Below are 25670 nucleotides of genomic sequence, written 5' to 3'. Positions count from 1 at the left end.
AGATGTAACGCAGTTAGCATATTAAGTTATAAAAACAATGTTTAATACATAAATAAATATTTTTTAATTTATAATTACTTAAATAACTTACACCCTATTCCTCTACAAAATGAACAACACACACACCTAAATTATAACTTAACAAATATGAAAAATTCACAATTAACATGATTATATATTTAGTTAATAATTAATACTGAATGAATGATTATCAGTACATTACTTCTTAATTGACTTCCCTCCCTTTATCCCTGCAAATTCAATAACCCGTACCTAAAATATAACTTAACAATTTATTGATAACAGAATTTACATAATTATCAATTAAATAATTAATATTAAAAATTAATTATTCATTATAATGAATTACCTTTCACACTTCAGCCCTAGAGTCCCCACAGCCCACACCTAAATACAAATAAAAAATATATTATTTACACAATTTTCATAATTATCAATTATATAATTAATATTAATTAAAATTTAAATTAATTAATCATAATTAACTTCCCATCTTAAACCCCACAACCCTCACCTAAAACATAATTTAAAAAAATATATATTTACACAATTTACTTAATTAGCATTTACGTAATTCATAATTTAAATAAATTAATAATTATTTATAATTCATTTACTCTCCACCATGTACTCCTTCGAGCCCCACAACCAGCTATAACACTAGAAAGTACAATTAATAATTAAATTACATTTAAAAAAACAACTATAAATTTACAAACTATATTATAAACATTACCATTAAATATACAACCAATTTATACCATATACAATTATAACATACACTAAAATACATAAAGACAAATAAAAAACAATATTCTTTACGACGATCATTTTGTAACAATATTAAGAAACATAGATATTTTTAACTTCAAAATTACTTACTCTAGGGAATCGATATTTCGGTCAAAGATATTCTTGCATCATGATATTAAGTACCACAATATTTAAAACTCGATATTTGGGTGCCTCAATATTTTTAACTCAATATTTTGTCCGAATAGCTCTCCTAAAATACTGTTCAATGTGGTCGTTTATTATCATTACAATTCAATGCATTATGGTGGGGTCGTATCATTTGGAGGCAATGTAATGTGTCATGTCAGTTCCTATAATTTTCCCTGTGGTGGGCTACTGCCCCTATAATGAAGTGGACTGGCCTGTTATCAACAGATATATTGTAGGTTGCTGGAGCCTTATACACAACACCTTTAGTACTTTAGTACTGCAAGCACTGCATCACAAAAAAGAAGGCATATCTTAATGCTGTATTACTCACTTCACCTATGTAACTCATGACATTCTCAAGAACACCAAAAAAAGTATCCTCTTCTATCTTGTACATATGCTTTTACATTAACGCCTGTCTTGTGCATTTGCAATTGCATTGTTAACATATGCATGTCAATATTATTTATTATGACATTTTGTAGTGTTAACTTTCCAAAGTTTCCAAACGCTACATTGTTTAATGAAAGCTCCTGTGAAATAATCATGTCTTTCCCAGACTTTGGAGTTGTACAAGAAAAAATATTATAGTGCATCTTGAAAGAGAGCAAGACTTAACTGATCTCTTTTAGTGTTTTTTCACCTAATGTATTACTTACTATATTGATGTAGACCTACTAGAGATGCAAACTTTTTTCCTTGTAAATTTTTCCTTAGGCTGTGTATTTATTCTACGGAACCAAAGATTGTTTAATACAAGAATGCAAGGATCTTAACAAAAAAGTTGAGGTAAGCAATCTGCTTTCTTTATAATTCATACCTTTCATGTGTATGTTTTATTCTTCAAGTATGTTTTTTATCATTTTAACTTCAAAAGGTTTTATTAGAATTTTCAAATAGAAAAATAGCAAAACAATTCCGCATTACAGTTGTGACTTAATTAATCAAGTTAGGGCAATAAATAAAGTTGTTATGTCATGCTTATCTCTGTAAAGCTATTGTTTGCATCTCTCAAATAATGACTGCCCTATGCTGTGGGTTACATTGATATGTTATGTTATAAACTATCATCTGTAAAAGCTTGATGCTCTGTGTAAAACATGCAGGAAGCCCAAGTTATTTAAAGCACTCACTAAGATAAACATCCAACAACAATTAAGTACCTGCAAATCAGAAGATTATGAGGAAGAAACTAGAGCACATCCAAAATACCTCTGCCAGATTCATCCTGGAAATCCCCGCCGCAAATAAATCTCTAGTCACCTAAGCGACCTCCACTGGCTTCCTATCGGGAAAATAATTAACTTCAAACTTCTCGTCCTCATATACAAGGCCATCCACGACCTGGGACCCGCCTACCTCAACCACCGCATCACCTTCTACTCCCCCACCAGACCTCTCTGCTCAGCAAGCACTAGCCACCGTACCACGCATACGGAAGACCTCAGCTGGTGGAAGATCCTTCGCCTACCTCGCTGGAAAAGAGCTGGAACACACTGCACCTCAAGCAGTCACCATTGCTACCTCAATTCAGGAAGGACCTTAAAACCTGGCTCTTCAACTGAAGCTCAGAGGACAAACCCCCTCAGCGCCCTGAGACCCTTACAGGTGAGTAGTTGCGATCTTTAAACCTGATTTGATTTGATTTGATTTGAAGAATGAGTAGTTAGACTGTGTACCTCATTAGGAGTTTGGCGGTCAGACGAGCCAACCGCCAAACTCACTGTGAAGATACCACCATACAGGGCTGACTGGCTGGAATATGGTATTTCGGCATTCCGGTCGGGCTGACCGGTGCAAGCAGTGCTACAGTATTGGTCAATGCCCTAGCACACCAGCACCATTGAGGGTACTGGGCTGGGTGGCCTCCAGCACTGGGTTTCTGCCAGACTTTTCATGGCGGGTCCCTACCATGAAAAGGCTGGCAGAAAATGGAGTTGTGATCAGTGTGGCGTCACTGAACTCAGTGCCCCGTGGCTAAGCCCATGTCCGACCACCGTCAGCCTGTCGGGAAGCATGTTCATGGCAGGGACGGCAGTCTGACCGCCAGGGTCGTAATGTAGCAGTCGGAGGGCCAGGAGTGCGGCAGTCTGACCACCACCAAGAGGCCACGAGTCTCGAGACCGCCAGCCTCATAATGAGGCCCTTAACCTTTTGATTCTGTGAACACCTACTTAATCATTACTGGAATCCTGAAACCTCCACTGACTAATTATGGGAATCTGGGGATCCCCACTGAGTCCTTACTGGTAAGCCGGGGACCCAGGCATAAACAATTTTGATGATTGAAACCACAAAACAATGCACAAATGATGAAATATTTTATTAGTTTGTAAACAAATATAAAAAAAAAATCACAATTAAATGGTAAGGTTTGTGCTTTTTGCAGCGCTGCCATGGCAGATTACGATCTCTGCCACCGCCAAGCCATCGGGATCATGGGTCCAGTGGTGCTGGTGAAACCCTGGTGGTCTGAATGCTAGGGTCTTTATGTGGCCACCTGACCGCCACAGCAGTGGCAGGCCTGACTGCCACCAAAGTGGCAAAAGGGGTTGCACAATAAGGGGATTAAGATTAGTACAAATAAGGTCCAAAGTGTGTCTAGGACCAGTAGCCGTTTGGGAGAGGCCAAGGTACTCTGGATCAACCCTAAGTGTGGTGGTAGGAGCATCCTCAATGTCGTTAAAATGAAAATCGATGTCTCCTAAAGTCAGAAAATTATTGTATTTAATGTTATGAGGTGCCAGAATCCCAGAGCGACTTGAGTTAGAAGATACTCAAAAAATAAAAAAATTCAGGGCTGTAGGTGTTGATAGCGCCCAGGATACTACACTAGCTTTTTTACAACTTTTTTTATTGACACGAGGATCAGAAAACCACATCCATAGTTTACTAACACAGATGGACACAGGATCACAAATGACAGCAACATTAGTTAGCAGTCCTTATGTGATACAACAGGTAGCGATCAATGCTGCTTTTACCGCCAAATTACAATACACATGAAGGATGGTATGCATTTGGGACACTCCTAGCACATTTGGTTACTCCTTATTGAGCTACCGCAGCTGCTTCTCCCCTGAAACTACACCAGGGCCCCCAGACTTTTCTCAATTTCTTAGGGTAGTCCCGACTTTAATATAGTACTCTTTCTAGCCTTTGACACCAATCTAACGCTCTAAAGGGCAAAGACATGGGCTTTACCCCAAGCCCTTGCTATGTTACGTTTGGCAACACCAATAAGCTAAGGCTGCCCATATTTTGGGGTATTCAGCAGTCTCTCCATTTTGTGCACATAGTCTAGCTTGATGATGTTGTTGCCTTGTGGGATGGCAATATACATTTCTGGATATGCTCTGGCACCGAGCCAAGTTTAAGTGCCAAAAACGGATATCCATTGTGAACGTTTGCACAGTGTCCCAGCTTTGCAGATTGTTTTTGTGGAGCAATCTTGCATTAATGCAGCAGCAGTTAAGAGTTAAGTAATAGTTTTCCTGGCCTAATTTGGATGGACAATGATTAGAAGGGATTCCTTAGCTTCCCTTTAATGTTGTGATCACTGTCTAGGAGGCTTTAGCCCGATTGCAGGAGGCCTTGCTATACAGGCAGGGGAAGGGGTAGAAGTGCATTTACAATATTTGTCTCCAACGATATTGGAGTGATTAAGTGAAAGCAGTAATGAGCAAGAATAGATGATTTGCAACTGTGGATATTGATTGAGTAATTCAGAGTTCCTGGTGCCCTATGCCCTGTGGGTGGCTGTGGACAGACTTGCCTTTGGCGTGCCAGCATTGCACTCGCTGAGCATCTGTACTGTGGGTGCCATTTTGAAGCCAGGAAAAGGGTGGGAGGCAACTCGGACTGGAGCACCGTCCATCTGTTCGGGTAGGGGGTCATGCCTGACAATAAACCATGAAATAAAAACAACCTGGCAACATAAATTAACTAACGCAATAAACAAACTCAAAATAAATATTTGAGTCTAGGCACACAAATAAAGGATAAAACGATAAGAAGTAGCAAAATAACATTATAAAAGGGTCTGAAAGGGACAGGCACCCCTTAGGAGGAGGGCTAAGTTACAAAGAAATAAAGGTTTGGGTAGTGATTACTGCAGTAGTGTCAAGGTCAGGCAGTACCTAATAATGCTTTACTGTAAAAAAAAAACTATTACAGTTTAACCTTTACTGGCCAGTTAAAACATGTGTGCCTTTTGCTGTTCAGGTACATTGTTGTTACCATTGACAGCACATTCTAAACCGGATAATTCATAGTAAGAAGAGAGAGAGGTTCAGTGAGTGTTTTGCATTTTATAACATCATAAAAACTTTAAGCATTTATATTTTAAAAATCCATAATAATTATAAAATTATGCATTTCTGTGGTCTAGTTGGATTTTAGTTGAGATCAGTATTTTCAAGTACTTTATTTAGATATCACATTTCGTCAAACATAGACTGCTGGGTACATTATGGCCCTCATCATGATTTTGACGGTCACGGTACTGCCACCCAGTGGTGGCAGACATACCGTCGCCACGCTGGCAAGGCAGACTGCCAAATAAGGACCCTGGCGGTGATACCACTGCAACACAGCCAGTTCCCGACCAGTACCGCCAATGCGGTATGACCGTCGCCAACGGTGGTAGGCATCTCCATGCTGGCGGAAAGCACTGTAGCGCCCACCCAGTAACGAGTCGGCAGACCGCCGCGATTTCCAGGGCGGTACGAACACCACAAAAAGCTGGCGGAAATGAACTGAAAGAAGGAGGCACTCACCTGCAGGGATACCGATGAGTCAGCAGACGACATGGTACGTGCACTACATGTCTTCCCAGCACTATTCTATGCCATCCTCCTACAGGACCAGCAACGCTGACAAAGATGCCATTGGTAAGTACACCCATCTAGCACACAATTGAGGGAAGGGGAGAGTCACACACGCACACGCCTCACACACACCCAGCACAGTCTGCAGCACTCACACACACGATACAACACCCGTACCCATACCATAACACACTTTCACAGACACGTACACAGACCACACACACGCACAACCAACACACACACACACCACCCCTAACACACACATCACTCACAAACACATCCAACAGACAGGGCCAGCAAGCAAAACCAACACAATCTGCAGGGAATAGGAAACATTCAACACAACCAATTCTGAATGTTCAGACATCCATGCAAAAGGAACATACACACATCATGGGCGCACAACACACTCATACCTCCACACATACATCATAATACTCAACCACACAAATACCACAACCAAGCATACACAAACAAACCAATCCATATCCATAAAAAAACGTACACTGCCCAAGTAATGGATACAGCCAATGCAGCCATACAGACACAATGCCAAGATACGCCAAGTAAACAGCATCTAAATACAGTTGTACATCAACCAGGTACTGAGAAATGTTTCAATTTGACAGCATCGTGGTCTGTTTGGCAGTTGTAATAGTCAAAGAACACAGGTCGAACTATATACAAAAGGAGGCCGTAGGCCAGTCCAAATTGTCCACAGGTGCCACAGGCCCAACTTGACTCCTGACAGCCTCATGGCCTCCACAGGCTAGGGACATCAATGGGGCAGGCAGGCACCTCAGGGGTCAGTGGGTGGGGGTGGTGGCAGAGGTTTAGGTTTGGGAGGGGGGCCTTTTGCTTTGGTTTGGGAGGGGGGTCCTTGACGGAGGTTTTCAGAGGGGGTTCCTTCGCCTTTGTTTTGGTGGGGGGTCTTTGACCTTTGTTTTGGGAGGGGTGGACGGGCAAATTTTGATTTGGACTGAGGAGGAGGGTATTTGGATTTTGCCACAGGTACAGGGCGAGGATTCTTGGTGGGGGAGGGGCATGGGAAACAGTGGGGGGTTCATGTGAGGACTTGGAGATGAAGGGACTGGGTGTGAGGAGGGAACCATGACGGCGAGGGGCAACACTGGGTGCGACAGGAGCAGGGAACAGATCAAGGTGGGCAAGGAAAAGCTTCTTTTGAACACAGGGGATCGGCTGGGATACAGGTCTGGGAGTGGAGGTAGAGAGAATGCTTGTACGTGTAGGTGTGCTGGATATGGAAGCAGGTGTATGCATAGTGTGCAAGTGTGAGGTGGAGGAATGTTGAGTGTCTGAGTGGGAGCATTTATGTGTCTTGGGAGGAGGGGGAAGAGAGGGTGTGAGAGGACAAACAGGTCGTGTGTATGTATGTTGGGGTGGTGTCTGCAAGGAAGGTGGGTGTGCTGCATGTGGTTGTGGTGAGTGCGAATGTGGTGTATCGGGTGCATGTCTGAGTGTCTGCTGTTGTGGTGTCTGTGGGCAAAACAGAAGTGTTGGCAGGATCTGGGAATGAGGATGCAGTGCTGGCAGGTGTGAGGGGTGATGTGACTGTAAGGCAGGAGGTGGTGGGGAAGACAGGAGCGGCAGTGGCTGTTGTTGTGTCTGCTTGTGAGTGTTGAGTGTGTGAATGCCTGTGGTGTGTCTGGTGGCATCTGTGTATGTCTCTGCGTGCCTTGTCTGTTGCTTTGAGTAAATGCCTGTCTGAATGTGTGGATTGGATGGGTGAGGTGAGAGGGATCTGAGATTGGGCACAGGTAGCTGGATGGAGGACGGAAGAAGTAGGGACACTAGCTGCTGTTAGTAAGGAGGCCAGAGCCTGAAACGATTTCTGTAGGCCAGCCAAGGCACTGTGAATGCCTTCCAGGAAGGTATTGGTCTATTGCATCTGGGATTCCAGGCCCTGGATTGCATTGGTACCACCCAGGGACAACGAGCAAGTGTATAGAAATAGGAAGAGCTATCATTCAATTAATTTGCAGATGGTCTGTTTAGCAGACCAATTTATCTCACAGGTGACAGCAAAGTTTCCTGGCTCTGTACGTGATTCCCACATCCTGAGGAACAGCAGCGTTCCACATATGATGACGCACCTACAGAGGGAGAGAGGCTTCCTCATTGGTGAGTGTGATGAGTGTGTGTACAATCACTGTGACCTCAGCAAGCCTACACTTTCCACTCTGAACATAGCAGGACTATAATAGATGTTTCCACTAACAACAGGTGATTCAGGGTATACAAATCTGTCCTGGCTACTGACACGGGTGAGGAATCCAAGGACCGGGGCGGAGAATAGGTACAATGAGGCTCATGGGAGGACGAGAAGGGTCATTGAGTGAACAATCTGTATTCTGAAGGTGAGGTTCCGGTGTTTGCTCCACTCACTTCAGAAAGTGTACTAGATTGTCAAGGCCTGCTGCATGCTGCACAATTTGGCACTAAGGAGGCATGTACCATTGCTGGAAGTGGAGGGTGTAGGCGACTTACCAGTAGCAGTAGAGGGAGCAATGGCCAGTGACGAAGATGGGGACGTAGATGATGTTGTCACAAGAACTCAGCTCATCCAGCAATACTTCCAGGTGTATCTCTCAATATACCACTTATCATGCAGAAATACAGTATGGGTGTTGTTTGAAATCTATTTGTGATGTGAGCAGTGTCATGCCTGGGTTAGGTGCAGCAGTACAGTGTACCCGATAGGTAGGTATTATTGGGCTGAAGCACTACTGCCATTGCAATTGTCAGTCTTTATGAACTGATTTCGCTTACTATCCAAAGCCCCTATATGCTAAATTATATCTGAATTATTTGGAAGTGACAATGGAATGTACCTTCTTCACAGCTGTCCTTGTACATCACCTCATGGTACAGTTTCCCCAAATTTCCTTTCTCAGTTTTGTCATACTATCAGTGGAGGATAGCATACTGATAATTGTGATAGACAGCATCTTACTTATGCGTCATGTCTCCAAGACAGAAATCATGTGATATGTTCAATATTGTTCATAAAAAATCCTCTTTGTGTTGTTGGAATTAGGTATGTTTGTAGACACTTACTGTTGCAGGCGCATGTGGTATTGTATTGATATGGTGATCTATCATTGTAGATTTTTTGTTGACACCTTTACACAGAAGAACATTCACTGGATGCTGAATTCCCTTCCCTCGCTGCTACCCGTGGACCCAGAGATTTGTGGACATTGACACTGTGCATCTGACACCGAGCTGTATGGACAAAGGCTTCACATATTTTACATTTCACACAACACTTGATCACTACACCACATCATTGTTTGTTCATTGTCGCTTATTGAATACACAAAGCTAATTGTTGTGTTAAAGTATATTTATTGTGATTCATGTAGGATGGGTTGGCGCAAAAGAGTGGGGCAATGGTGTACGAAATCACCAGGTTGTTAATCCAAGAATTCGGTAGCACAGGTCCAGTTTCCGGGAGTGATAGGTAATGGAGATATGGCAGTAGTCAGTCTCCAAGGTGTCTCAGTGTCACACAAGGGAGACAGTTCCGAAGAGGCTCATTTTCTGGCAGTGGGGTTGGCCTTAGCTCCAGTCCTGCAGGATGTCTGGGTCTGCGTCCACCTTTTGCGTGCAGGTTCCTCCTACAGGGGGGGGTCGCCTGTGGCTTGTGAGTCCTCAGGCAGGGCCACCATCCCAGTAGCTGCAGCAGATATAGAGGGCTGCTTAGGATTGTGGCTACTGGTAGGGGCCTGGTGGTGGGTGGAGGACTCAAGCAGGATGGATATTCATGCATAACCCCTTTGATGGAGGCCATGGTGGCATTGTGTTCCTGCCACTGCTGCATGGCCTCCTGGTGGTACTGGGTTTGCAGCCTTTGGTGTTCGCCCAACATGGTGACTATTTGGCACATCTTGTCCTGGGATTGGTGGAATGCTCCCTGGTCTTGTGCAATGGCCTCCTGGGGAAATGGCTCCCAGGGTTGCCCTACCCTTTGCCCCACAGATGCCCTCCCACTGGCCCTAGCCCCCTGTGCCTGTGTCCCCCGCACAGTGTGCCCACTTTCACTTTCACTCACACCATGACCTTAATCGTGTTGACTTGTGGGTGCTGACTCAGGCCCCTGTACATGTGGACACACCATTGATTGACGTGGCCTGGGGACACTGGTGTTGGGGTGTTGGGGGACTGCTGTTGTGGCTTCTACTGTAGTGGTGGGGGGCTCTGTCGTGGCCTGGGTGAGGCTAGTGGAGGGAGACTGCCCAGAGGTGCCTGATGGGCCAGGGAAGTCATCCAGTCCCAGACATCCTGTGTCGCTGTCATCACTGGGGTCTTCTTCTGGTAGAGGACTGGATGTTTGTGGCACCTGCTGACGGGTGACATTATCAGTGGTATCTGTGGATGGCAGAGATTATTATTGACATCTACCTCATCTGTTTGACATAGGCTGCCAAGTGAGTGTTATTTGGCATGCTGCAGTCTGCATGGCTACCTATGTGAGGAGGGGTATGCATTGTTAAGTTGATAAAGAGTGATGCATTGTGGGATTCAGAGTACTTCATGCTGAACATACATTAGGTGCACTTGTGAGTGCAGAAGTTTGGATTGGTGTTGGTGGGGTTGGGTGGGCTTTCAGGGGATGGGGACGCATGCGATACAGCTATACTGAATGCAAAGTGATTGTAGATGACTTACCAGTCTCCAGTCCTCTGGGGATTCCACTGAGACCCTAAGGATACAGGATTGCCAAGACCTTCTCCCATGATGTCAGCTCGACGGGAGGAGGTGGGGATCCACCGCCAGTCTTCATGATCGCAGTTTGGTGCCTGGATGCCATGGATCTGACATTCCCCCTCAGGTCATTCCACCTCTTCCGTATGTTGTACCTTCTGCGCAGATGCCTTCCCACTGAGTTCACCTTGTCGATGATCTGCTGCCACATCTCCATCTTCCTGGCTACGGATGTCTGCTAGATGTGTGCACCGAATAGTTGTGGCTCTACCCTGATGATTTCGTCCACCATTGTCCGCAACTCATCTTCTGTGAAACGGGGGGTGCCTTTATGGGGACATGGTGATGGTGAGGTGTGTGTTTATGTGAAAATATGTAAAGTGCAGTGTGATACGTGAGGGGTGTGCAGTTGGCTGTGTTGTGTATGTGCAGTGCGTACAACTGAGTGGCCATCAAATGTCTCCTAATTGTTTGTAGTAACAAAGGTATGTGGGTGTGTGTTTTATGGTGGTGACAGGGTGGAGGTGTGGTGTGTGTATGTGTATCAGGTGTGGGGTTTTCGAATTGGCTAATGTAGTGACTTGTTGTTGTGGAGGTTCCTTTTGGACTGCGGCTGTCCGCACCGCCTTTGACTTACCGCTGCGCTGATTTGTGGGTCATATTATGGAGGGTGGTCTGGTTTTTTTAGTGTGGCGGTGTGGCTGGTGGTACCACCTCTCTCCTGCCGTCGTTCAGCCTGGCGGTGTGGAATTTGTGGCTATATTCTACCAATTTTGATTTTGTGTCGTATTAGGGCGGGCAGATTACCACTGCTGTGGCGGTATGGTGGCGGCAGCTGCTACGGCGGTATTCAGAAAATACCACCAAAGTTGTGATGAGGGCCTATATTCTCAAAGCAGTAGGAGCATGCCACTAATCCAGTATAAAATCTTAAATCAGATAACACTACAGTATTCAAAAACATAACACATGAACTGAAAAATGTAAATTTCAGTGTAATTTGTCTTTCTGAACTGTTGGTTTTTGACGTGTACAAGCAAATTTAAAGAAACTATAGGCTTAGATTACGAGGTATTTGGAAAAAACTGATGCAGTAACACCACTTTCAGAATTACCAATACCGAACCATACCATAATTATTGTGTGAGCACTCTTGCACTAAAACAGGTTTTCATTTAGGGGAAGGGGAATTACTGTGGAAAAGGTAATTTGAACACCAGATTTTTTCCCACATTCTTGGCTATCTCTCCAGATATATTACACCGGGTTTGCACTGGTTAAACATACCTGCACATAACCCTGAAAGAGTGATTTTAAAGCATATCCCTTAATTTGGATTCCAGTGAAAGTCCTCTTTTTGACCAAATCAAGATAACAGAAAAGCTTGTAATGACGGCCAAACAAGGCAAAACCTCAAAAGCTACAAAAAATATAATACCATATATGGATAGTGATTCGTCAAATGTTACTTCTTCATTTTATCTGATTATTTTTCTCCCTAATGTTTCTCCATAAAGACAAGGATCTGGGAGAGAATTGGCAAACCATAATCCAACAAGCTTCTTAGTCAAAACTGGAACATTATGTATGTCACCCACAGTAATCTGTCTTGAAACACTTTTTGACATTTCTCTTCCTTGTTAAGGTTTTTCTTTATTAGAGTAAGTTAATGTGTGGGAGGCAAACATTTTTCTTTAATTTTTTTGTGCTATGCTTCATTTCCATGGTTCTGTGGTTTCTGTAGCTTTTTAAACTTGATGTATTGTTGCTAGATGTAGTGCATGTTGATCACACACATATACGACAGACAGACCCACACCGAATTTTCAACTAATACAATGTTTAGTCACTAAAGTTGACCTGAATCTACTAATATCCCCACCCCAATATTTTCTCCCGGTCTGTCTCTATGAGGTAAGGCATCTGTTGAACTGGTTTTCTCTTGTCCAGCACATAGCTCATTATTTGTTAAAATATTTTATGTTTATTGTTTTTTCAGCAGTTATGAAAATAATGATTTGAAAATAGATTACTGCACCAGGACACTACTTAATGGTCACACCCACAAGTTTTGTCTGCCTTCCCCTAATCCTAATCCATTTATGTTTCAGAGCACTAGTGCTATGTTGTTTCTCTATACCGTGGATCAGTGGATGGTGAGGATGGATTGTGGCCTTAATAATAGTGCTCGCCTGTAATTAAAACTGTGTTTATTTTAAGTTTTCTCCCATCTAACTTGCTGATTAAAGGCCTACCTGTATTCTGAAATTCAAGGTCCAAATTTACTACCACTGTCTGCCCGGTTTCCGTTACTTCTGTAATGCAAATGCTGCACAACTTGTGGTCGTATTTACTTTCCAATAAAAAATTAGTGCTACTTTATGCCAATGGGACAGTAAATTAGTGGTACATGCAACCACCCACGGCTTATAACGCAAATGCTTATCCACGAACACTTGTAGACAGGGTTTTGCCCCAGAAGCTTCCTTGGAGCAGGCATAAGGCTGAACTGCAGCCTGAGATGCAGCCTGTACAGTGATGGACTAATTGTGCCAACTATTTTATTGGTTAGCTTAGGTTACACTCATGAAAATATACTAAAATGTAACACAAAGGAGCACAGCAACTAAAGTTGCATTGCAAGAAAGAGCGTGAAAGAGAGCACCATATCTATTATTATTTTGTGCTACTTTTCTGTTCCGTGGTGCTGGTGCATTTTAGGCTGCCCTAGGTGTGTTTGTTCTGTTAAGCATAGACATTGCACTGAAAGATGAACCTTCCATTACAAAGTGTATATGTTAATACGTTTCCCACTTTGTAAGTGTCCTGTAAAATGTAGCACACATGCAAAGTTTGAAAAGAATGGAGAAATAAATATTGCAGATGCTGTATAGGTTCAATGAGACCTGATCAATAATACATCTGTCTGATGGAGTCCACCATTGGATTTAGTATCAGAATTATTAGAGTATTATGCTTCAAGACTTTCGCCACATGGTAGCTATTTTTTTTTCTGCAAGACCGCTGAGTGAAGCTCTATTGCATTCTGGGCCTTTTCATTGTGTCTACAATAAAGACTGCGAAAGGAAATAAATATAGATTTCACACTGTAAATTCAAAGCATCCTTGGCACATAATTTATGGCCTGATTATGGGTTTTGCGGTCCCACCGCGGGGCCGCCAAACTCGCATCGTGTGTAGTACAGTGTGCCCACAGGGCTGACCGGCAAGAACATTGTAATACACGTTCCTGCCGGTCAATCAGGTGATAACCGTGCTACCATATAGGACACCGTAGCACAGAGAGGTCCATCCAGCACTCTCAGAATGCGCACTGTCTGCAAAGCAGACAGTGTGCATTCCAACGGTGCTGGGCTGAGGGCCCCTGCACTGGCCATGACATAGACATGGCAGTGCATGGGCCTCCCCTGTGGCCCCCTGGCATTGGCTTTCCACCAGCCTTTTCATGGCAGGGTTCCCGCCATAAAAAGGCTGGCGGAAAGTGGAGTTATAATCAGCCAGGCAGCGCTGAGTTTAGGGCTGCCATGGCTGATTACAAGCACGACCACCACTAGTCATGCTGGGCAGTCGGACCACCCGGAGTGCGGCTGTCCAACCATCAATGCGATTGTGGCGGTCCCTGGACCACCACACTCGTAATGAGGCCCTTAGTCTATGAACGCTAGCAAATTATTTCAGGATGTTTGAATATGAAAACAGGGAAACATTGAAAGTAATGTGAGGTTTGTCTTCATGTTAATTTGTAATCTGGCATTATTAAATGCAAAATGTTTAATAAAGAAACTTAAGGATATGTGTATGGATATAATCTTTACTGTGTGAAAACACTTTTTTTAAGCTGGAGCTGGATGGTGAGAGAATCAGTCTACCAAATTTGGAAGGAATAGTGGTCCTGAATATTGGATACTGGGGTGGAGGCTGCAGACTCTGGGAAGGCATGGGTGATGAACCCTATGCTCTAGCAAGGTGAATATAATTTTTTGCAATTCGTTGTATGTTTGTAATCAGTGAGATCAATTTGTACGTTAATACATGCACTTTTTCTTGTAGGTGTTTATTAGCATCTTCCAGTTGCTTCAGCTATAAGCGAATCCCACTAGCCTCTACTGTGTTGTAAAATTAGAACATACAATAGTATTTGTGACAGATTACTCATTAACGGATTAGCTGATTACCTGCTTCATATGTTTGACTGGAGGAAGCACTGGTGCAGGGGTCTAATCAGTGAACCTTCCTGCTCAGTCCATCACACACTGTTTAAGAAGCTTAGAGTCTTTGAACTCTTGTGAACCTTTGATTGTTAATGGGCTATATTTAGATGGCCTGCATAGGACCTAACACCTCTTGAGTAAGATAACAGTTGTGTTTCTCATACTGCTGGAATGCTGGCACATATTGATATTAGTAAGTTATATTACTGAAACGGAAGCAGTGCATTATATATAAATTGTGTCAGGAGTGGCTCCCTAGGGCATCATTTCAAATATTTTCACTTCCCAGGACAAATATGCATTCAGACATTTCTTTTTGTCTTTTGTTAAATGTATTAACCACTTATGGCCTCATTATGAGTTTGGCGGTCAGATGAGCCGAAAACCAAATTTGCGGGGAGGACTCCACTATCATAAATACATTTTTTTTTAATGCTTTTTAGCCCTGGAGGGGGGTGCGGGATCCCTTTGGGATCACTCTACCAGACCTAAGGGGTCAGGGAGTTCATACACTGGACCCTTTTTTTTTACTTTTGTTTTTTAAGCTGAGTCCCAAGATGGCTGACAACACTTTAACGGCTTTTGTTGTTAAAGTGCTAATAGCCAATCGGATCTCTGCACGTGATCGGAAAGGGTTTCAAGACCTTCACGTCCCTAGATATACAAATTTGTTTTCCTCTTAATTTCCCAAAAAAGACTGACCGGAATTATACCAAAATGGCATGTGTAGCTGCAGATACACATGCTATGCATTAAGTCCTCCATCTAGTGTTGGGCCCAGAGTGTTACAAGTTGTTTTGCTTCGAAGAAGTCTTTTCTGGAGTCACAGGATCGACTGGCTCCTCCTCTCGGTCATAGTGCACATGGGCATCAACTCCTTTGTTAGATTGTTTTCTTTCCGACGTCGGGTTCCGACGTGTTTCCTCTCGTTCCGAGACTTTTGATTCAGAAACTTTATGCAAACTTTTTTCTACCATCGGTATTGTTATGATCACGTTTCCATCTGTAATCGAGCCAATAGTACTGTCGGAACCCAGAAAACTCCCTTTTGGGTGCTCACGCCCTACTCGGGCCTGTTCAGGCATACCACGCCATAGCCTGATGGATCGGACTCCATTCCGATTCTGTCCTCGATGCCACGCAAAGTTCCCTTACACCAATCAACACGTGGTATGTAATCTCTGTCTCTCTCCCGAACGTCGAGAAGAAAATTGTGAAGATTGTCTGTTGCTCCGGTCGAAAAAGACACTGCATGACCGGAGAACAAGGTGACTCGAAATGGTGTTGAAGCATACAGAGTCCATCAACACCTTAGAAGAAGAGCAGGCACAGACAGCTGTTTCGATTCAGGACACTGACTCCGAAGCAGACTCGGATGAAGACAGCCAACTGATCACTGCGACTCAGCATGTGAGTACTCCTGCCCCCACGCTCACTTCCAAGAGACCTATTAAGGCCTTTGGTGCACCACTGCCAGAGAGCCATGGTTCCACCTGAAAGAAAATTGTCAGCGACCGACCTTTGGGTTTGGCGCCAAAAAAGGCCACACCTGTTTCGATACCGGAGTCAAGCAAATATTTTAAAAGCTCTACAGCCGAGCCAACATCCACGCTCTTCAGAGCCTAAAATTCTAAATCTGGCTTCGGAGCCAAAAAAATTAAGTACCACTTCGGAGCCTAAAAAATCCTTTTATACAGAGAAACAAGGACTTTTGAGGCGATTAAAACGCAGCTCAAAGATAATTGATGATCAATCCTCTAAAGGAGTTAAAACATCAGAATATCATTCTGAGGACTCTGATATTCAGCCAATCCTTGAAATCATGGACACCAAACAAAGAAGGATACATATCCATAAGTAGACAGGGAAAATCATTGCTTCACCTCCTCCACAAAAAAGAGAAAGCTGGCGTTTCAAGAGACTCTTGACACTGCTCCACCACCGCAAAGATATTTAAAAGGAAGGATAAACCATTGCCTTAACAGATTTCTCCACCACAACTTTCTTTGGAGATACAGTTGACCCCTGGGACTTGTATGACCCAGACCTCTATCTGTCCAAACCTTCACCACCAGAGGATAGTACGGCTTACTCTCATGTCATTTCGAGAGCAGCTACATACCATGGAGTTCATATGCATGCTGAGCCCTTGGAGGAGGATGTTTTAACACATTGTCCTCCTCTCACTCGCGCTACCAGTGCTTAACCAATGCTGCCTGGTATCCTTAGACATGCAGATGGCATATTTAAGGACCCTGTTAAGGCTCGGGTTTTAACCCAGAGAATAGACAAAAAATACAGGCCTGCGCCAACAGACCCAGTTTATATCACACAATAGGTACCACCAGACTCTATTGTAGTCCATGCTGCAAGGAAAAGGGCCAATAGTCAATCTTCTGACAAGGAAAGCAGAAAGTTTGATGCAGCTGGTAAAAGGGTACAGGAGACTGAAGTCTTCTTTGTCCAAAAAATAATCATTTATGCCATTTCCTTTTGATAAACATCTCCCTCACCTTCACAACTTGTTTTTCTGTATAAATTGAGATTGGAGTCTGTCAATGTTGAATAATTAATTTTATGTATTTACTTTGTTTATCATGACCAGCCAACAAACTAGATTGCTTTTAGATGCATAAATATTATAAGTATTTAATTTGAAATGGAACATTGTTCTTTTGTTTACATAAATTACCATATTAGCTGACATTTGCTGCACTGAGAGGCATTTTGTCACTAGAAATGAAGCCTAAGGTTCAGTGGCCCAATTTAGATGCGTACGTAGCCAAGTAGTAAATAAAAGGCAAAGTTCAGGGCTGTGATGAAGAAGACTATGACTCAGAGTAATCAAGTTTGTAACATGACCTCTACAGTACACCGAAAGGGCCAACAGCGTTGACCTGGAGACACAGACCTGTGTTAAATTACATAAATGCACTAGAACCACTTTAGTTCCCTCAGAGCCTAAACAGGATTGACTGTGTGACTCAGAGAGAAGCTCATCTGTACAGGCAGCCATATCAGTTCCGTGTAACAGTTAAAAAAAACACTAGAAGAAGAGATCTACTTTCAAGCAGACACATGGCCAACATCACAAATGGGTCTGAGTATCTAACCCCTTGGTACAAAACTGACACTGCAGCCATGTTGCCAGTCATTCTCTCTGTGGCTAGAAGAGTCTGTTATACCTGGTATACCCAATAGACACTTAACACCAATTGAGAAAACTGTTGATGCGTTCCTTGATACACCATGTGGCCCTAAAATGAACAAGACTAAATACCTTCCATCATTCCAGTGGTACATACTAGGTCTACCAAGCCTACCATGATCCATATATGAAACATGGAAAAAACTTCAAACTTCCCAGAATGTTGATTGGGAGACCGCCACAGGCGGAACCCCGCCACCGCCAGGCTAGCATCACCAGGCAGCCTGACAATGGCAGAGTGCCTTATCGGACAGGGCAGCGCCGTAGGCAACATTGCCCACCAGATAAAGAACCTGTGTTCCACCAGCCTTTGTCTGGCGGGTTCCCCCGCCAGGGAAAGGCTGGCAGAATGGGTACTTAGGGGCCCCCGTGCACAGCCCCGTTGCGCATGTCACTGCTCGATTTACCCACAGTGATATGCGCGACGGGTGCTGCTGCACCCGCCGCATTGCTACATTGACAACAGCTCCATGTGGAGCCGTTGGGAATGTGCATGCCCAGCATTCCGCGCAAGGAGATTTTTCTTCCTGTTTGGCCTCAGGAGGCTTTGGTCCTGTCCAGAAGGGTGAGGCGCCCTCTCCCTCTGCTTTGTTTCATTGGATTGGTCTGTGTTTTTTTTCCGTCTCCCATGCCGTGGGCGGGTAGTGTTGCAGCCCATTCCACATGTGGCATGGCTGCCTCGGGGTCAGCCTGGCTTTGTATTGCCCTTTGGGACGTTTGCCGGGTTGACATGTGGTCTGCTCCCTCTGCTTTCGCTTCCCAATTCTGGTTGAGTGTGGCTCAGGGTCCGGAGTTATCCTTTGGTACTCATGGTGGCTGCTCGTTCCTCCTCCTGACTGGGGACCTTTCAGTTGGTTCTGTTCCTGTCCCTGGAAGGGTTGTAGTTTGTGTTTGGCAAATGGTTTTTGCTCTGTTGGTTCACTGCCATTGATGTTGCTCTACTTTGTGTCTCTTGTGATTCCTTGGGGCTGCTGACAGTGGTCTTGCTTGGGCATTCCTCCATAACATTAGAAATGGGACGAGAAAGGATGATGACGAGGTAATGCTTGGATTACTTACCAGTAATCTTCATTACTCCGATTCTTCCTTCCTCGTCCCATTCCGTACATCCCTCCCTTCCTGTTCTTTCATCAGCCGGTGATTTGGTGCTTGATGATACTCAGGAAGTTCTTAGGGTTGGGAGGGGCTATATGCTCCTTGTCGTTCTTTTCTTTATTGGAAAGCAAAGAAGTAGCTTTCTAAAGGTGACCTGACGAGTGAATGGGCACATCCACTCCATAATGTTAGGAATGAGACGAGGAAGGAAGAATCAGAGTAATAAATATTCAAAGTAAGTAATCTGAGCATTATAGGCATACACAACTTGTAAAAATCGCTCTTAGTTACAGCCTTAACCTGGAGGCTTATTGATACTTAATAATTCCTATACTGCAGACTTGATTAACTGATTTAGACTCTGGCCCTTCCACCCCCCAATTTGGGAGGCTATAAATCAGACAGTACACTACTGATAAATTGGTTACACTATAAACCTTAGTCTGGGATGGATTTTCTTTAACTATTCCACATGCCCAATACATAATTATCAAAGATAACTTCAAGTTGAAGATATCCTGCTTGAATTATAGGCAAGTACTTTTTTTGCCTAAGTATGATTTTTCTGCTGTGAGACTGTGGTTTGCTAAAGGATATTCACTGGAAAAAGTACTAAGATAGTTTTGTACTTACAAACACTCTCCCTTCTTTACACTACATAAATAGGTTTTTTTTCAGGAGAGGGATAACCACTGCATGTCTTAATATTTGCAACCCAGTCATTAGTATATGGAATGCTGCTTTTGTCAAAGGAGCAAAGATCTTCTGATGAGCCGTTTGGCCAACCACTCAAATGTAAATCAGCTAAGGCAGCAGAGTGTACTGATTAAAGATCACTTTATTCTTCAAGAGTGATGTAGGATTATCAACCGCCTATTTGGCAGTCCTCACGAAAGAAAAAGCTATTTCAGATCTCGTTTTCTTTATTTTAGTTTAAAAGTAGATTATGGGACTGTGGCACATAAGTGAGTGAGAATATGTTACTGCAGAGGACACAACAGAGACCTTTGAAGTTGTTTTTACTCCAGTACAACCAGAACACCATTAGATGCACCAGGAACCCACATGGTATAGTTGTTTTGATGGGGAAATACCCTTTTGCAGGCTCACTCCCACATTTTGCTAAATTTAGTGCGTTTTTTTATGAGACTGACCACTGGGGCACTGACATCCAACACCCAGTGTATGTGCTCTGACATCTGGATATATGGTACTCTCGTTACCCAGGGCCTGTAAGCTAAATGTCACTAGTGGACTGCAGCACTGATTGTGCCACCACTACAGTGGCAAAGTGAAAACATGACTCTAGGCTGCCACTGCAGCCTAGCATGGCAGTTTCAAAACTGCCAATACAGGCTAGCTTAATACACCTTTTGCCAGGCCTATATCTTCCTTTTTCAATGATGGTACATTTCCCGTAAGATAAACCCTAAATGGCCATGGGGCAAGGTGCATGGTATTTTTCACTGCAGCAAAGCTGGCTCTCCTATAAAAAAGAGCTGGGCTACGCCATATCATCCCTTTAATGTATAACTTCAATTTGGGACTAGCTAGAACCATGATTCAAGGACTCAGATTAACATACATTTAAACCAATATGATGGTAAAGTCAGATTTTAAATTACTATTTGAAAATGCCTTCTTTTGAAAGTTGGAATTTTCCTGTGTAAATGCCTCTAGTATCCTTTTCTGAGGTAATCTCCAGCTGACACCTGACAGCCTGCTGGGAGGTGTGAATCTATCTCAGGAAAGGGAGCAAAGGGGCCTTGCCTGGGAGGAGGTGTGACCTTCTCCTGACAGGATGGCCAGGAGGGATGTGGCCACCAACTCTACATGCTTCAGATGGGCAGCCCCTGCCACAGGCAGATGTAACCACAACCTAGAGCTGCCCCTGCTATTGACTAAGCATGGCACTAATCCCAATGGAGAGAAAACCTGTCCCAGAACTGTTTTTTGCTGGAGTAGTTCCTCATTTCCCTAGACACAACTCAGGAGTGTGCCAAGAGCTTTGGTCAGGGGGAGAAAGATTCCACTGGCAGGGCTGGACGCTGTGGGCATTTTTAGGGCCATACCTCTAGGAAAGGATGTTAAGGTAGGTAAAGTTGCCCTTGGGACTTTATTTCCTTGTTGGTTAGGGGTTCACCACCACCCACAAGCTAGTGGCAGGCATAAAAGTGGCACCCCCAACCTGCCTTCCTTGGAACACTGCTGGACCTATGGAAAACAGAAGAACCTGCTGAACCAAAAGACTAGAACTCAAAAGAGGGACTGAGCCTGCTGTTTTTCCTATGAAGAGAAACCTCAATAGCTGGAACTGCTCACACTTAAACCCAGGACAGAAGAGTGGACTCCAAGGCCTAGTTGGCTAGCCTCCTGTTATGCTCCAGGAACACAAAAGGTGCAAGAAGCCTGCAACAAAGAAGAGCCTGGCTGACCAGTTCCAACTGAATTTGCCCTGGCTCCTGGTGGTGGCTTCTGGGAGACTAAGGGCCTCATCACGCGTTTAGACCGCCACGGCGGCAGTGGCGATCCAACGCCGTCGGCTTGGCGATCGGACCACTGTATTACGAGTCATGCAAGCCTATGGAGTAAAGAATGCCGCGCTCCCACTGGCATCGCCAGGTGTCGCAGACCACCACAGTCATGAGGCTGCGCAAAAAGGTCAGCGGAGCCTGTGTTTCCGCTGGACACAATATGAGGTTGCACACCTCCAGTGTGACCGTAGCAGTCCAACTACCACGTCTCAGCAGGCGGAAACAGACAGTATAAAGGGAGCAACTTACCTGCAAGCACATTAAATGTCCTGTGCCGCCATGGAGATCATCACACACGTCCTGCTGCTGCTGCTTCTCATCAATGGAGCCCATAATCAATGCCGCCATGGACGCAACTGACCCTAAGTACACACACCTACCTGTGTCATTAAGCTCAACAACAGATCATCGTGCCATCATCCACATCATATGGGGATCATGCTACGGGCACCAAGTACCCCATGTCATTGTGTACACAGTCTGAGTCATTCACAAAGAAGGACATACATACAGCCAGTGAACCCCCCCTTCTTCGGGGAGGTTACTCACACTACACCGCAACACTACACAAAAACAGACGTCTGACCATCTCAGGCACAGGGACAGCAAAGTGTACACAACATTATGTCACACAACACCAACAACACAGCAACATCTCATCTATAAATACAACTGACACACTCACATTCCTCACATGCAATGGACTGTTGTCAGATTCAACACATGTATGTTTGGATGTGTCATAGAACACAAACACCACTCTCATTAAACAGCCCTGCAATGGACCCACGCATCACCCACATTGGAACACAATGGAAGGTTTATGGGGTGCACAGTAGCCTTAGAGCCAAATATCTGAAGCTCACTATGCAAACAATACCTTCACAATAGGGATGGGGGCACCAGGAGCTTTCAGGGAAGGATGCTGGACTGGGACACATATCACTATGCACATGCCCATAAAACAACATCTGCACAGGAACAGGCCCTTCAGGTATCTCTGGGACAGCCAATACTTGAGCCAAGTGGCATGTCTATCTGCAGAATGTAGGAGTGCAAGTCAAGAAAGCACATACAACAGCATCAACATGGCCATACATCTAGATGAAGTAGCTGCAAGGTACACACAGCAAAATTGACACATGCAGTCAAATGGAAATAAAGGTTGCAGAATTGAACACCCTCCATGTCAGCACAAACAAAACTCAAGCTGCCATATGACAAATCTATAATCCATATCAGGGAGACAAGTCTAACACCATACATGCTCACATTGGACAACACAATATGAAATACCATACCAAACAGAACAGAACACAATGCAGTGACACCATAATTACAGGAACACCCACATATCCATACAGTCAACATCTACCCTTGGCTTGGGTGACACCAGTACTGCCCACAAAGTCTGATTTTGCAAACAACAGCAGATGGATCAGCAATCAGGCTGAAACACACACAACTGTATGCAGACAACACAAGTTACTCAGGAAAAACATAAAGGTATAAAATGAATTTGCAGGACAAATGTGTAGACAAAAACAGGAACTTGGGTTTATTTACAAGTAATGTTAAAATGTCCAAGGCCATTGGCCAGTCGATTAGGATATCATTGCACAGTACTGTGCCAGCACTTGGCTCCTGTTACTGCCAGGGAACCTCCACAGGAAGGAGCATCAAATGGGCAGGCAGGCCCTTCATGGATCATCCTTGTGTGACAGGGGTTTGGATTTGGGATGTTTGGGTTTTGAAGGGATGGACTCGTTCTTAGGAAGGGGGGAGTTCTTCTTGGGAGGAAGGGGTATGGGTACTTCCGGGGGGTCAGGCGTGACAGGGCAAGCCCTGGAGGTGAAAGGATAGGTTGGGATGTGGGTCAGGGCCTCTTCGGTTTGGGACAGAGTGTGGAGGGAACAGTGGAATGGGCAAGGTCAAACAAAAAAACTTTCCTTAAGAATACTGGGACGGTCATCAGAAGGGGTTGGGAATTTGGAGGTTGAGGGAGTTGTCTGGTGCGTTGATGTGAATGTCTTGGGTGTGTGAGGTATGCTTACATTTTGGTGGTGTCTGTTGCATTTGTGAGTGTGGGCAGTTGCGTGTCTTGGGGGGCTGGGAGATGGAGGTGGTGGGGGATGTGGAAATTATGGATGTTTGTGTGTGTGTCTTTTGGGGGATGTCTGTGGGTATGCTTGTAGTGGTGGATGTGTGTGTGTCTGTTGGGGTGGTGTCTGCAGGTGTGGTGGATGTTTGTGTGTCTGTTGGGATGGTGTCTGCAGATGTGGTGGATGTCTGTGTGCCTGTTGGGGTGGTGTCTGCAGGTATGGTGGATGTGGTGGGTGTGTAGCTGCCAGTTGGGGTGGTGTCTGCAGCTGTGGTGAGTATTTGTGTGTCTGTTAGGGTGGTGTCTGCAGATGTGGTGGATGTCTGTGTGCCTGTTGGGGTGGTGCCTGCAGGTATGGTGGATGTGGTAGGTGTGTAGCTGCCAGTTGGGATGGTGTCTGCATGTATGCTGAATGTGGTTTGTGGGCCAGTGGGAGTGTCTTGGGAAGTGGTGGCTAATTTCTGTGTGGGTGTTTGTTGAGTGCCTGCTTGCCGGTGTGGTTTGCGGTGTTTGTGTTTACGTGTGCTGCTTTTGTGTGCTGAAGTGGGTGTGTGTGGATCTGTCTGTGTGCTTGGGAAAGGTAGGGGAATAGGGGCTTTAGATTGATAAGAGTGAGGTGGAGGGGGGACGGAAGGTGGGGGATGACTGGCTGCCGTCAGTGAGGAGGCCAGAGCCTGAAAAGATCTCTGTAGGCCAGACATGGTACTATGAATGCCTTCCAGGAAAGTATTGGTCTGCTGAAGTTGGCAGGCTAGTCTCTGAATGGCATTCACAATGGCAGTCTGACCCACAGAGGTGCTCCTCAGCAGTTCAATAGCCTCCTCACTCAGGGCAGCAGGGGCAAGGGCGGAGGCGCCTGCGGCAAAGGAGGCACCCACACTCATGGGTGAGTGGGCATAGCCAACTGGGTGGGGAGCAACGGGGTGGGTGGCAATAGAACTTGGGGTGGCAGACAAGGATGGTAATGATGATGAGGATGTAGATCCCGTCTCCTCCGTGGCACTTCCCTCACCCTCTGAGCCACTGGGTCCCTCTGTGTCTGTGTATCTTGACCTGAGGTCCTGTGGCCAGATGCTTCCCCACTCGACTGTGTCCTAGCTCCTTTGTTTCCCTGGGCTGATGCTGCAAATACAAAAAGAAAAAGGGTCATCACATGTCCATGATCACACTTGAACAACAGCTCTGACTAGCAAACATTAGCATGATGTCAAGTAGGCCCCAGCCACAAACTCCACCAAAGTGGCCCCGACATGTACGATACCATATGCATGCTTGCCATCTGAACTGTCAACAGTTGCCCATAGAAAAATCAGGATCTGACAACTACAATTGCATGGCTGAAGTTGTGCAATCAAAGTAACCATTGAACAGGTAGGAGACCATATCACCTTCAATGCTTCGCCTCATGGAGCATACCTCACTTATCTGTTGTCATACACTTATAGGCCAATGCCAACTGCATTCCCACAGATCCTACACAAGGTCATGCAGACAGACATACATGTATCACATGCACAAGAACAAATCAATGTGAAATGATGCTCCAAGAACATACCATGTTTCTGGCAACAGTACAATAGCCTGGAGAAGGTGACCTGGAAATGCTCATGTCACACTGAAAACATATCAATAATGCGCAATTCACCAACCGAAAATGGTCACAATGGCGTCAGAGAGGAAGAACTAATGTTGCTGAGATATGCCACACATTTTCAAAATGTCAGCGAGATATGTCTCTAAAATCCACAACACAATGAATCAGCAAGTCCCAGGGAAATCACAACTAATGTCTGGCACATCTTACAATGACACACCCTGATTGCATCAGTAGACACCATTAATCCTTTGTATGTTGGAGAGGCCCATAGATTTGCAAGTACTTGTAGAAGGCCCTCAACATATTGCCCAGCAGGAAGCTACATCGCTATCTATATTTTGATACAGCAAACCCAGATGTCTGTTGATGAATGGTTGTAC

General features: G+C 44.6%; 1 protein-coding gene across 1 annotated transcript in view; it reads left to right on the top strand.

The window, feature by feature from the left end:
* The window catches only part of DGKE (diacylglycerol kinase epsilon), a 199774-nt gene that overhangs the window by 141643 nt on the left and 32461 nt on the right, over positions 1 to 25670 (top strand). Inside the window, exons 8-9 of the mRNA XM_069200013.1 lie at positions 1684 to 1755; positions 14383 to 14510. Coding sequence (XP_069056114.1) covers positions 1684 to 1755; positions 14383 to 14510 — 200 coding nt within the window. The remainder of the gene's footprint in view (positions 1 to 1683; positions 1756 to 14382; positions 14511 to 25670) is intronic.

Source organism: Pleurodeles waltl, chromosome 7 (assembly GCF_031143425.1).
Source record: "Pleurodeles waltl isolate 20211129_DDA chromosome 7, aPleWal1.hap1.20221129, whole genome shotgun sequence".
Taxonomy (NCBI): Eukaryota; Metazoa; Chordata; class Amphibia; order Caudata; family Salamandridae; genus Pleurodeles; species Pleurodeles waltl.
This window is presented reverse-complemented; position numbering and strand designations above follow the sequence as displayed.